This window comes from Sapajus apella, unplaced genomic scaffold, assembly GCF_009761245.1.
Source record: "Sapajus apella isolate SASKATOON/1434 unplaced genomic scaffold, GSC_monkey_1.0 scaffold11, whole genome shotgun sequence".
In the NCBI taxonomy this organism is placed as follows: Eukaryota; Metazoa; Chordata; class Mammalia; order Primates; family Cebidae; genus Sapajus; species Sapajus apella.
In genome coordinates this window covers 9,942,966-9,956,730 of record NW_022436951.1, presented here as the reverse complement: position 1 = coordinate 9,956,730, position 13,765 = coordinate 9,942,966, and the positions used below count along the sequence as shown (strand labels likewise).

The 13,765-nt window shown below is 37.3% G+C and overlaps 1 protein-coding gene across 5 annotated transcripts in view; it reads right to left on the bottom strand.

Moving 5' to 3' along the window:
- The window catches only part of ZFR (zinc finger RNA binding protein), an 88,991-nt gene that overhangs the window by 38,494 nt on the left and 36,732 nt on the right, over positions 1 to 13,765 (bottom strand). For all 5 annotated transcript variants that reach the window (XR_004269320.1, XR_004269321.1, XM_032279018.1 and 2 more), the window contains 4 exons: positions 10,450 to 10,697; positions 7,119 to 7,310; positions 6,317 to 6,608; positions 3,196 to 3,392 (listed from right to left, as the gene is read on the bottom strand). Coding sequence is in view for 3 of the 5 variants with exons in the window: in XM_032279018.1 (XP_032134909.1) it covers positions 3,196 to 3,392; positions 6,317 to 6,608; positions 7,119 to 7,310; positions 10,450 to 10,697 (929 nt within the window). In the remaining 2 variants the exon portion in view is untranslated. The remainder of the gene's footprint in view (positions 1 to 3,195; positions 3,393 to 6,316; positions 6,609 to 7,118; positions 7,311 to 10,449; positions 10,698 to 13,765) is intronic.

Sequence of the window (13,765 nt, the reverse complement as noted above, 5' to 3'; positions counted from 1 at the left end):
ATGAAGCTGTACAGTTAGAATTTGCAGTGGTGGGGGGGAAGAAGTGGCAATGCCTATTACTTCTTTTTGTTCTGAGACAGAATCTCGTTCTGTTGCCCATGCTGGAATGCGGTGGCGTGATCTCAGCTCACTGCAACCTCCACCTCCTGGGTTCAAGCAATTCTCTTGCCTCAGCCTCCTGAGTAGCTTGGATTACAACAGGCATAAGCCAGCATGCCCAGCTAATTTTTCTTTGTATTTTTAGCAGAGACAGGGTTTACTATGTTGGCCAGGCTGGTCTTAAAGTCCTGATCTCATGATCCGCCTGGTTTGGTCTCCCAAAGTGCTAGGATTACATGTATGAGCCACCCTGGTTGGCCTATTACTTTTTGAAGGATACAAACTGTGGAAATGGGAATGAAAAGTTGAAATTTTAGTATGCAAGATGTGTTAGCATGTTTGCTTTTGTAACTATCTTTGAATTTAATATTTTTGTCTGTATGTAAGCATTTAGATGTAGCTAGATAGCTTAAATTTTCTAATAGTTACTGAATAAGTGCTGCTGGCCAAGTACTGTTCTTGAAAATGAAGATAAAGATGATTAACAGCATTATCTTGGTATACAAAATTTCTCAAAGCTCAAGGTTTTATAATACATAACTTTACGGAAAATTAAGATGAATTTTTTTCTAACTGAAAAGTTACAGGACAAGTAAACCTGAGTGGTACTATGAAGCCTATTGTGAATACTAAGTTCAAATTGTGCAAGCTTTAAGATCGGCTCTGAATGTAATTCTCTGAAGTTTAGAATTAAACAATACCATCAAAAATAGGGGTGTTTTGGTTGAGAGCTTTTTTGAGATAACCAAATCTTACTCCTGTAAGAGATAAAACTGTAAAGTGAGAATTATTTCTGAACTACTTACAAATTACATAATCCACTTGTCCACCTTATAAAAAGAATTCAACATATAATTTTTCTTTTTCTTGTTTTCTTTTTTTTGAGTCTCACTCTGTCGCCTAGCCTGGAGTACAGTGGTGTGATCTCGGCTCACTGTAACCTCCACCTCCCAGGTTCAAGCGATTCTTGTGCCTCAGCCTTCTGAGTAGCTGGGATTACAGGCATGTGCAACCATGCCCGGCTAATTTTTGTTGTTTTAGTAGAGACAGGGTTTCGCTATGTTGGCCAGGCTGGTCTTCGGCTTCTGGCCTCAAGTGATCTGCCCACCTCGGCCTCCCAAAGTGCTGAGATTAAAGGCATGAGCCACCGCGCCTGGCCATCAATATATGAGTTTTCTTGATAGGAAAAAAGAGAAAAGAACAAATATTTATTTAAAACCTACTAGGCCAGGTATGGTGGCTCATGCCTGTAATCACAGCACTTTGGGAGGTTGAGGCAGGCGGATCATGAGGTCATGAGTTTGAGATCAGCCTGGCTAACATAGTGAAACCTTGTCTCTATCAAAAAAATACAAAAATTAGCCTGGGTGTGGAATCTCAGCTACTTGGGAGACTGAGGCAGAAGAATTGCTTGAACCCAGGAGGCAGAGGTTGCAGTGAGCCACGACTGTGCCATTACACTCCTGCCTGGGCGACAGAGCCAAGATTCTGTCTCAAAATAAATAAATAAAATAAAATCGCTTAGATGCTAGACACCATGCTAGGTACTTTCTTTCTTTCTTTTTTTTAAGTGCAGTGCTGCTGGTTTATTGAATATACTGTGAATGACTCTGATGAGCTCATCATGCTAACAACTCCAGCACATTGTCCTTATGCTCTAAGATTGTAAGACACATGGAATTACATACTTCTTTGGCAGCACTTAAATATGCAATAACTCACTGAGATATTATTTTCAAGTGACCAGACACTGCTTTTAGACAGGATACCCTACAAGGAATTATAGGAAGTATTCTGTTAGTACTCGGAGCCAATGACGGGGAAGACTTGAAAGGAAGAGGCTTTATGTTAAGGCTTTATTCACTGTCTAGCCCAGTGCTAACCCTAAGCCTCAGGAGAGCTCCCTGCCTGGTTCTAGAAACCAACTTCAGCCCTGCTTCCTGCGCCAAAGCACTCAGATCCCATCTTGATCACTGATGTGACATTACCTGCTGATGGAAATGCTTGTTCTCATTTTCTAACTGAGGTCTGTTCAGTGTACACACTACAAGGGGGGATGATGAGGCCTAACTGCCTCTTAAGGTGCATCCATTCCTTCATTTATTCATCCACCCATCCAATCACACTTTTAGTCTCTTAAAATGTCATTCATTATCAGTCATGTATGAGTCAGACCTCATACTGTAGTTACACAAATGCAACAGATACAAACAAAAGTAAATTATTTCTACCTTCCAAGAATCTGCAGTCTTATCTAGTAGATAAGAGCATTGACTTTGAAGTGTCTTCACCTTTAAAATGACCTGTTCATCATAAATTGGTTTAAATATTCACTGAGATATTGGATATAACTAAAGGATAAAGAACACTCTGGTATTCTGTTAAGTGTTTTTATAGTACGTATTCTTCTATCCTTTCACTTTTAACTTTTCTGCATCTTTATATCTAAGGGAAGTACTTTATTTCATCTAATCTTCACAACTTTGTTAAGGAATATCCCAATTTTACAGATATCGACACAAGCTCAAAAAACGTATATGCTCTAAAGTCAAAATAAATAGCAGTCATATGCCACTGTTTGTCTTTCTGCTAACAGCAGGTATTTATTCAGTCTCCTCTGATATTCCTTCACTCCTTTATTTTACTAAGTTTATTTTACCTGTAAAACAGGAATAGTCTTCTACTCCACTTGAGAAACCAAATGAATATATTCTGTTAAATCAGTAACTTTAATTTTATCACAATACTGACTATTCAAAAATAAACATTTTGGTTCTCTTTATCAGCATTTTTGCTGCTCAGAACTTCTAAAGTTTTGGGATAGTTGAAGGATGTATTATTACAAGAATGCTTGATAGTAAATAGAAAGTTACTTTATCACAGTGACAGTGTACAGAGAAAAGAATATTTAGCAAAAAAAATATTGTGATGTCACTTAGGCAGGCTTAAAGGACATGCTTTTTTAATAACAAAAATTCCTTTGATATCCTTTCATTAAATAAGCGAAATCTAAAATACAATTAAATATATTTTACATGTAACACATGCTTGCAACTTCATCCAATTTCACGGCAATGGCATTCTCAAATCAATTACCTCCTCCACATAATCATGGCCTACTGGCTGCACATCACTCTGTAAAGCAGCAAGAGATGCAGGTGTGACTGGTTCTGACACTGTGTCTTGCTTTACTTCAGGAATCGGCACAGCAGAAGTGACAGGAGTACTTTTAACACATTCAGTTCCTTTTACGTCTTCCGTTTTATTTCCTGTTGACTGCAGCTTATTACCGCCTAGAAAAGCGTCAAAAAATTATAACAAATTTTATTTTTGTATAAACATATATATCTGGTAAGATAAAAACTTCAGATAAAGTTCTCTTGGGTCAACAGTCAAACTCCTATCTGACATACAACAGATGAGAATTTTGAAGAACTACATAAGCTATTTGGCTTTTTTTACTCTTAATAAAATACATTTCTGAATTTTTCTCTTTTCCATTTTGGAACACCCAACACCCTCCTCATCCCTGCTCAAAGTGAATAGCAAGTAGGTGAAATGGTAAGGACTAAGCCAAGTTCATGTTTGCAGCCCTAGTTCCTTGGTAAGTGATTGAACAAATGAGTAGTATTTGTTCCTTTAAAAAAGTGCTAACTTCCAGTTGGCTTATGCCCTATGATCCCAGCACTGTGGGAGGCAGAGGTGGGAGGATCACTTGAGCCCAGGAATTTGAGACCAACCAGGACAACATGGCAAAACCGGTCACTACAAAAACTAGCTGGGTGTGATGGCACACAACCAAGTCCTAGCTACTTGTGGGGCTGAGGTGGGAGAACTGCTTGAGCCCTAAGAGGCAGAGGTTGCAGTGAGCTGAGATTGCAACACTGCACTCCAGCTTAGACAGACCCTGCCTCCAAAAAAGTCAGGGGTAACATCTAGGTCACCCCCTAGAATTTCGAAAAATTTTTAAAAAGGTAAGTTCAATGATTAGGTCTCCTTGCAAACTTAGTCTAAATAATTTTCCGCCATGGAAAGAAACAGAACCAAATGAGGTTTTAACCCTGTTTATTTCTTTTAACTGATTATCTACTAAAATCAGACATGAATTTACACTAAGAGTTTTTTACAAAAGATTTTGTTACTGTCGTTCTAAACTGAAAGTATGAAGAACCACAGAAACTGATGTAGAAGTGACTATAAATCATAGCTCTCATTTTTATCATCAATAAGACTTAAAACTTAACGTAACTGTCCAAAAGAGTATCATGTTAACTGTGAATCTCGTACTTTTAAACTTTTCTTCCAAAAATAAATTCTTAAGTATCTATAACAATCTGGATACTGCAATAAGTTCTGGTAATACAGTAAAGAGAAGACAATGCAGCTGCCTTTCAAGTGGCCTCAATTTATGAGAAGATACAAAAACTATAATACAATGTGGTAAACACTATAATAAGTATGGACTGAATATTGTGGAAATGTAGATTAACATCTTTAACATGATCCAGTGAGGAAAGGCTTCACAAAGGGTGTGACACTTGAACTGAGATTTGAAAGAAGAATGAATAGGAACTGGTCAGAAAGAAAAGAATAACGTTTAAAAAGAAAAAAATAGCATGTACATAAAAGCACAGAAACATGGTGTCAAAAAGGCTATGGAAAAATCAAGGAAGAGCCAGTAATTCAATACAAATTACTACAAAGGTAGAAGTGATGAGTTATGAGGCTGAAAAGGTAGGCACGGGTCAGGTAATGATGGGCTTTATATGACAGATGAGGACAATAGATTTTATTCTATTGCAATGGAAGGCTGCTGAAGATTTTTAAGTAGAAGACTAACACAACAGATACGTATTTTAATAAAATAACTAACAACAGCATAGAGAATATGTTGAGATTGGGTACAATAAGAAATAAAACTCCAAAGAAGAGACTTTTAAGGCATAAAAAAAACAAGGCAATGGCAAGAAAGAAGACCATTTTTGTAGAAATACTATAGAAACAGAAACCAAAAGACTAGGTAAACAGCTGGAGGAGGCAACAAATACAAAGAAATAATGTTAGTGGATCTTCCACTTGAGAAATTAGCAATTTTATGACATTATTTCATGGTACTCTTGTCATGAATTAATGGGTTAGAAGGAACCACACTGGGAGGCATCTACGTGGCCATACAGAAGATGACCAGGGAATATTTAAAATACAGATGTCCAATTCAGGTGGGGGTTCTGAATTTACCAAAAAGATTTTAAAAGTCACTGCCCACATGGGAATGAACTGAGACTACCCATGAAGACTGGCATACAGTGAGATGACAGCTAGGGTCATAATCTTAGTAACGCTACCATTTAATGAACACACAGGCAGGAAAACCAGTAAGGAAAACTGAGAAAGGGGTGGGTGGACATATCATCGAGAGACAGAGCTTACACCTAAAGATGTAGCAGTCAACTGTGTCAAATATTAGGAGAGTCAATAGGATGAAACTGAAAATTGGCCACTGGATTGGCAATTAGATCTTTGGTGAGTACCGAAAGCAGCTTCGGAAAAAGATACAGAAACACTATAGCAGACTGAGAATTGGGTAGGAAGTACAGAAGTAGAGAAAAAAAATCAGGGCCACGCTTGGTGGTGCATGCTCATAACCTAAGCACTTTGGAAGTTGAGGTGGGCAGATTGCTTGAGCTCAGGAGAATTAGAAATCAGTCTGGCTAATGTAGTGAAACCCCATCTCTACCCCCACCCCCCCAAAAAAGCTGGCTGGGTGTAGTGGTGACACCTATAGTCTCGGCTACTCTGAAGACAGGTGGCTGGATCGCTTGAGCCTCAGAGGTCATGGCTGCAGTGAGCCAAGATCGTGCTACTGCATTCCAGCCTCGGTGAGAGTAAGTCTCAAAAATTAAAAAAAAAAAAAAAAAAAAAAATCAGGTTACCTTAAGATTACAGAAATGGGAAAGGGTCTTTGTGTGTGTAGATCTTTTTTTTTTTAAATGACTAGAGGAAGACACAGATATATCTGTATGGATGAAGGGAAGAAACCAGTAGACAATAAACTAAAAATTAAAAACACACGCACACAAGGCAAAAATGTGAAGAAACAAGGTCCGAGAGAGAAGAAAGGAGACAGGTCCAAGAACACAGGCAGAAGGGTTAGTGCTGCAATGAAGGAGAAACACCACTTTGACAGTCAGCAGGAACAGAGAATATCAGTACTTGCCAACAAAATTTATTTTGGGGGTAGATGTTTTCTTGGCAGCCATATTTGTAGGCACTGCTGATACTTTAGTGTTAGATGTGCTATTAAGAGATGAGTTTCCTGTAGTCGTAAGACCCTTCATTGAAGACGTTGCAATTGATGAAGTATTCACAGTACAATTGTTTGCTGCAATGCTTGAAGGAGAGGCAGTCGGCTTTGAAGCAGACACAGCTGTTGAAGAAGTAGCTTGGCTAACAACGTTTGGTTCTGTTGATGGAATGGGTTTACCAAGTTTTGTGTGTAACTTAACCACCTATAAAACAAAAGCACACTTATTTGTCAGGAAACTCAAAACAGATTTTGAAAAGTCTGCCTGGAACATTGTAAAATGAAAATCTAAACCATGCTTTTCTTTGCTATATTTTTTCTGCTACATGTTTTTTGTATATACACACATATACAAAACTCATTATTTTCAAGATAATCTCTGTGAAGCAAATATAGGATACGTATTCCATCTACTATTAGGTGAGGAAACTGAGACAGAGAAAGATGAAAGAACTTGGCTTCATTAAAATTAATCACATGACAATTCCCAGTTAGTGAAACAATGGTTTAGTTCAATTTAAAGAAAGGTCTCCAGTCTTTCCCTCTTTCAGCAATGATTATTTGATGCCACCTTTATGTATTATTAGCACGTAAGTAAGGTATATAATGCACTTAAAAGTTTTCAAAATTTGCAGTCACCTTTACCTAACCCCCACTGAAAAAGTAAAAGATAACAGAATCAAGACATAAGGGTGTGTGGGAAAAAAACACCTACTTTCTGATGCTTAGCACCACGAATGTGGGCAGCATATGCATCTGCTCCTGTACAAGACACATCGCAGAGCTCACAACGTAGCTGATTTTGAGTCCCACGAGTAGAATTGTTGCTGCTGCTGGTATTTTGTGAGGCTTTCAATGCAGCTTCTTTTTTTTTATGTTTCTGTCCTTCTAAGTGTTCTTTATAAGTCTGTTTCAAACAAAAAGGAAACGATTTGTATCACTAATTTTCCTTACACATCATTTAAGATTATTTCATTCTCGAATCTCTAATAATCGTTTAAAAATGAGATCAAAACACAATTTTTAAATTGAAAAAGAGCACAGGGCATTCCTTATACATGTGACATATCTATGGTTCTCTTTATCTTGTTTACCAAGAATATTATCTAACACTGAGTTACAAAGTACTTTCATACATAGCCACAATATAAGGCAATGGCTTTCAGTTCTATGAATTTATCTTTTGTTGCTTATGTTAGACAGAGAATGCTAGCAGACAGTGATCATTCCATGAAGAAATTAAATTTAGTTACAGGATTAAGATGAGGCAGGGGAGATGTGCCTGTATCATTAGAAGAAGGAAAAGTTACTGTATGGTAACAAGATTCTTTACAAACAGTTATGTTTATTTATAAAACTGATTTTTCTAATTCAGAATGCATTTTGACATAGAATCTGATTAGAATCCATGCCCCTAAATGAAATTTATTTAAAATACACGAAGGCCAATACTGCACATACTTGCAAGCAAAAACGGTGTTATAGTAATATTAGCCAATACAATAGTGAAATTATATATTAAAAATAATTGTGAATGCAGATGATTGAGGAAGGCAGTTAATTAAAGTGAGAGGAAATTGGCCAGGTGCGACGGTCCACGCCTGTAATTCCAGCACTTTGGAAAGCCGAGGCAAGTGGATCACAAGGTCAGGAGTTTGAGACCAACCTGGCCAATGTGGTGAAACCCCGTCTGCACTAAAAATACAAAAAATTAGCTGGGCATGGTAGCGTGTGCCTGGTGGGGGTTGCAGTGAGCTGAGATTGTGCCACTGCACTCTAGCCTGGGCAATGGAGCAAGACTCCGTCTCAAAAAAAAAAAAAAACAAAAAACAAAAACAGAGAGAGAGGAAATTAACAACAACTGGGTGGTTTTGTAAATAGGACCAAATGGTTCCTCCCTCATACTTTTTTTTTTTTTTTGAGATGGATCTCACTCTGTCACCCAGGCTTGAGTGCAGTGACACAATCTCGACTCACTGCAATCTCCACCTCCCAGGTTCATGCAATCTTCCCACCTTAGACTCCTGAGTAGCTGGGACCACAGGTGCCTGCCACATGCCTAGCTCATTTTTCATATTTTTGGTAGAGATGGGATTCTGCTACGTTGCCCAGGTTGGTCTCAAACTTTCTTTTTAAAAACTACCTCTTAAAAGACAGTTATAAACTGACAGACAAATAATTGGCATAAAATCATATATTCATCATACAATTTCAGAGCTGGATGAGACTTTGAAGATTATCCAAAATAATAATTTTCTAATTTTAAAATATAAGAATCCTTTCTCCAAATAAAATCTTACACACAAAAGTAAGGAAAGTTGCTGTTTTTGAAATAAAAGAGGGAGAACTAGGGCCCAGACATTTGATTCTCCTCTCATTATCTGTAGTGACCTGAAATACCTCTACCAAACAGCCTGAGCCTAATTATTTAGGACAAGTCCTTGTTATAGAAAAGGACTTTTATTTCCTCAAAAGCCCAAATAAAAAATAAAAGCCCAAAGAAGTTAAGGTCTCTAACTTGCCTAAGGTTATATAGTTAGTGGCAGAGCCAGGACTGCAATCTTGGCCCCCAAAATCTAAATCAACTTACTTTCCCTTCTTAGGTACACATCTAGAACTCTAACTCACAATCTCAATGATATTTTTTGCTAAGGCTCATTAATCCCTGCTTAAGGCACTGACAGTGACACTGACTTGCAGAAACACCTGTGGCCTGTTCTTTTTGTAACCATCCAGCACAGCAAAAATAGCCATCCTCATATACACTCATTCCAAATGCTCCTGTTAACCTATCACCCAAGCGTCATGTTGTATACTTTCATATAAGCCAGGTAATGAATACATTTCTTATGCCATGTCTGGCACTCATGACACTAACCCCTCTGAACAGTCAATGAAGGTAGGAAATGCTACTTAAATACTAAGACCACCCACCATTCTTGTTCCCTTTCATGTTTACCCCAGGTCCCTGCAAACATTTCCCACCTGTGCCACACCGGCCTCTTGATACCTCCTACCAACCATGCAATCCTCAACAAAACTATTTCCTGCCATACTCAAAACAGGGGAAAAGAGGGTTTATATATTTAGCCACGTATATTAAAATGTTCTCTAATTTGGTATAACTGCGGGAATGCTAGTAATTGAAAAAACCATGCAAAATTCAGAAGTAGAGAAAACTAATCCAGTAAATTAAAAAAACATAAACCTAGGTAGGGCAATGAGAGAGATGGATATAACTTGGAGAAACTAGTAGAGAGTCAAAATTGGTTGTTTCCAAATAACATGCCTTTCATCTGCCAAGCTATTTACCAAATTTTAATATAAAAAGTAGATACTCTTAAGCTCAATAAGGCTGGAAGGGGGTTTAATCCATTAATTTTAATAAATAGAATCAGGTCATAATCACCCATTTTAACGTTTAGCAACCAAAAATAATACAATACTAAAAAAAGGAATAAGGGTTTTAACATTTACATGCCTCATTTGTTGGTATTTTTGAAAATGACACTTCCTTACACCTTTCTTGTTCCCAAAGTTTCTACTCCCCTTATGAAAGAGGTTATAGAAATAAGTAACATGCTATAAAGTATATATCAAAATCAGTCTCATTAGAAATGCAATCCTGAAAGTTATAGATTATCAGTAACCCATTATATTAAGTTGAAGAATTTTGAATAAAGGCTTTGTCAAGTGTAAGTTATAGATGCTAAAAATGAAATGAAATAAAAATTCAGTCTTACCCAAGTCCCAATTAATTTGACTACAAAACTTTTAAACTAAATTTAAGTTTTAAAGAGAAAAGTCTCCTTCTGGAAGAAGAGCTCAATTTGCCTATATATCATGTACATTAATAACCACCTTTACAGTTTTTTCCTGAAAATTCTCATGCCTCAATACAAGTAACTTTTAAAAAATGCATTAGCTGAAAGCTAACAGGAAAAAAAAGTAAACCTCTTTGTAGGCTCAGGAGTTAGAATACCAACTACACTTAACTATCAAAAATAACCACTTAAGACTCAAGGTAAAACATACAACATAAGTACCTGTGGTCCAGCACAGCTGATCTTACAAACATCACAATAGTGAATCTGTGGTGGTTTGGGAGGCTGTTTTGGTTTCAGTTGTTTATTTTGGAATGGTGCTTTTTTAGTAAAGGTGGTCCCTGTCCAGGCGGCTGTTGCAGCAGCAGCAGCGGCGGCTGCTGCTGCCTGCTTCTGTTGCTGCTGCTGCTGTTGATAGTAGGAAGATGCAGCTGAATACACTGCTGCTTCATAACCTGAATAAGATGTACCTTACAAATAAAATCAAATAAAAATCATGTTACATACACATAATATGAACAAGTTAAAAGTTACAAATTTAAATTAAATAAATCCTGCCAAAAAAGATAGACTTACATGTGCATATTTACAAATGTGTATCTCACAGAATCAGAAAAAAGCTTACCTTCCTTCTAAGAAAGCAATCAACTAGCACTTACTCAACACATGCCAGGTGTTATAGAGGTATAAAGACAGTGTAAAAATGTGGTCCCTGCCTCAAAGAAGCTTATAGTTTGAGAGACGTGACAGTGTGTTTGACAAACTTGTCTGATGTTTAAAGAATCTGGTATGTCCCGGAATAAAATCCTGTGAACAAAATTTAGTAAGTGTTGGATTTGAGGAAGAATCTGAAGTAGGATACTAGATAGGAAAAACAAAACATGAAAGATTTGACATGCTTGGTAGCTAAGAGGACAAAAGACATAAAGGATGAAGAAAACATACAAATATGACACCAAAATTTGGAGGCCCAGGTATCAACTGATGGGTTGTACAACTAAGCCAACTAACTTAGTTTCTAATAAAACAAAGAAGCTGACAGATGCTAGCCTGGGGAGGCAAGGAAAATAAAGCTTAGCAGAAGTCTGTGATGTGGAACTGAAGTTCAGATGAAAATATAGGACAACAGTTAAAAGATTTTGGAACTGGGGACCAATACATTGGTTCTCATCTTCCAAAAGATGAAAAAGCATTATGTTTTCTGGTTACATGTATGAATTCTACCCATTTCCATTGTTCAGAGATTCCACTGAATAAATATATTATGCTAGCTGTTTATATAATATATACATGTTGTTTATGTTCAGTGATTTACAGATTTTTAAATCTATGAACATTTTAAATTTGAAAGCTGTGGATTTTACATATAAGCCTACCTGAAAACTGGTAAACTGACCATTTCTAAACTAAGATCTCTGGAAATTTGGTAGATTGTCTATGTACCATATTTCAGTTAGATTTCCTTATTCCTTTAAGTGGTAATGGATGGGCAAAGAGTAATGTAAAGCTTGAGAAAGAGATTCCTAGTTGACCGAATGGCACAGAAGAACTGCTTACAGAAAACTGAACGTTTTGGTCTCTCAAATGCAGACGGCGATACTGAAAGCCTTAGGACCCACTAATTCCAATAGATCTGTACACACAGGGAAGAAAAAACAAATTGGAATGGTGAGAGCTTAAATGCACAGAAAACCAAAATCATAGGAATCTGAAACCAGACATATCCAGGAGAGAAAGTAGTTAGGCAACTTTTGAGAAAAGACTTCTTAAGACTTATCTAAGTCAGGTTGTTATAGTATATAAAGTTTTAAGACAGCAAGTGTGATAACAGACAAGAAAACACCTGTAATGAAAATAGAAAGAGGTAGCCGTGTATCAATGATAAAGTGTATGATCATATAAAATTGAGAAAACAACTGACATAACTGCTTAAAAGAAAATTTCTTTTTTTTTCTTCTTCTTCTTCTTGAGACAGAGTTTTGCTCTTGTTACCCAGGCTGGAGTGCAATGGCGTGATCTCGGCTCACCGCAACCTCTGCCTCCTGGGTTCAAGCAATTCTCCTGCCTCAGCCTCTAGAGTAGCTGGGACTACAGGCACGCGCCACCGTACTCAGCTAATTTTTTTTTTTTTTTTTTTAATGTTTAATAGAGACGGGGTTTCACCATGTTGACCAGGATGGTCTCGATCTCTTGACCTCGTGATCCACCCGCCTTGGCCTCCCAAAGTGCTGGGATTATAGGCGTGAGCCACCACGCCCGGCCAAGAAAATTTCTATAAACCAATAAACTCTTTACTGGGCAGTCCTCTGAACGTCCTCTGTTACTGAAGAATGTGATAAAAGAACATAAGCTCACAGCCAAATGTTTTCAAGCTTACAGGCAAAAACATGTATAGTTTAAATTTTACTATAATGTCATAAAATTGTCCAATTAGAAATAAAGATGTTTTTAGATTATTACCAAGTCAGATCATGGTTTTTACATAAAAACTTTATAACAGATATTTTCCAAATTACTTCAGTTCTTCTATACAGAGACTACACAAATGCCACAGAAATGTAGCTTTATGAATTACGTATTAAGAAAACTGACGCAGAATAAAGACAATAGGTGAACAGTGCTGGAAGACTAGGTCTTCTGTTTTTTTTTTTTTTTTTAAAACAACAGTTCACAATACAGGAAGCAGTGTGCCAGACACAGTGTAGTTTTTAGAACAGATCTATAAGGCAAGTATCACTACCTTTACTTTACAGATGAGAAAACTTATGTTTAGAAATTGCAGGATCCTTTAAACACTAAGCTAACTTAACTATAAAAATCACCAAGTTAAGCTTAATATTCATAAAATAATCTCTACTTGCACACAGGTAGTCTAAAACTAATAAAAGGCAAATTTAATTACAGCTTACTTATAAAAAATAAATCAAAGCATGCACTGAAAGATGGGCTGAAGATTCTCAAACTGTGATAAAGGTATCTTAAATTCTCCTAAAACTACTAGCAAACAAATGTATATTTCCTGTAAAAAGCATTGTAGGAAAACAAATATAAAGCTGTGTCTGGCCTGGGCAACATGGCGAAACCCCGTCTCCACAAAAACACTACAAAAATTAGCCAAGTGTGGTGGCATGCCTGTAGTCCCAGCTACTCAGGAAGCTCAGGTGGGAGGTCGAGGTTGCAGTAAACCATGATCGTGCCACTGTACACCAGCCTGGGTGACAGAGTGAGACCCTGTCTCAAAGCAAATAAAAATCTGTCTATAAATTAAGTAAATGCACAATATTTGAAAACTAAAATAGTTTCGCTTAAAAGGTACTTTTACTAGGCCAGGCTCAGAGACTCATACTTGCAATCCTAGCACTGTGGGAGGCTGAGGCTGGTGGATCACTTGAGCCCAAGAACTCAAGGTCAGCCTATGAAGTATGGCGAAACCCCATTTCAACTAAAAATACAAAATATTAGCCTGGTGTGATGGCATGCACTGAGGTGGGATGGGTCATTTGAGCGCAGAAGTTGAAGGCTGCAGTGAGCTGAGATT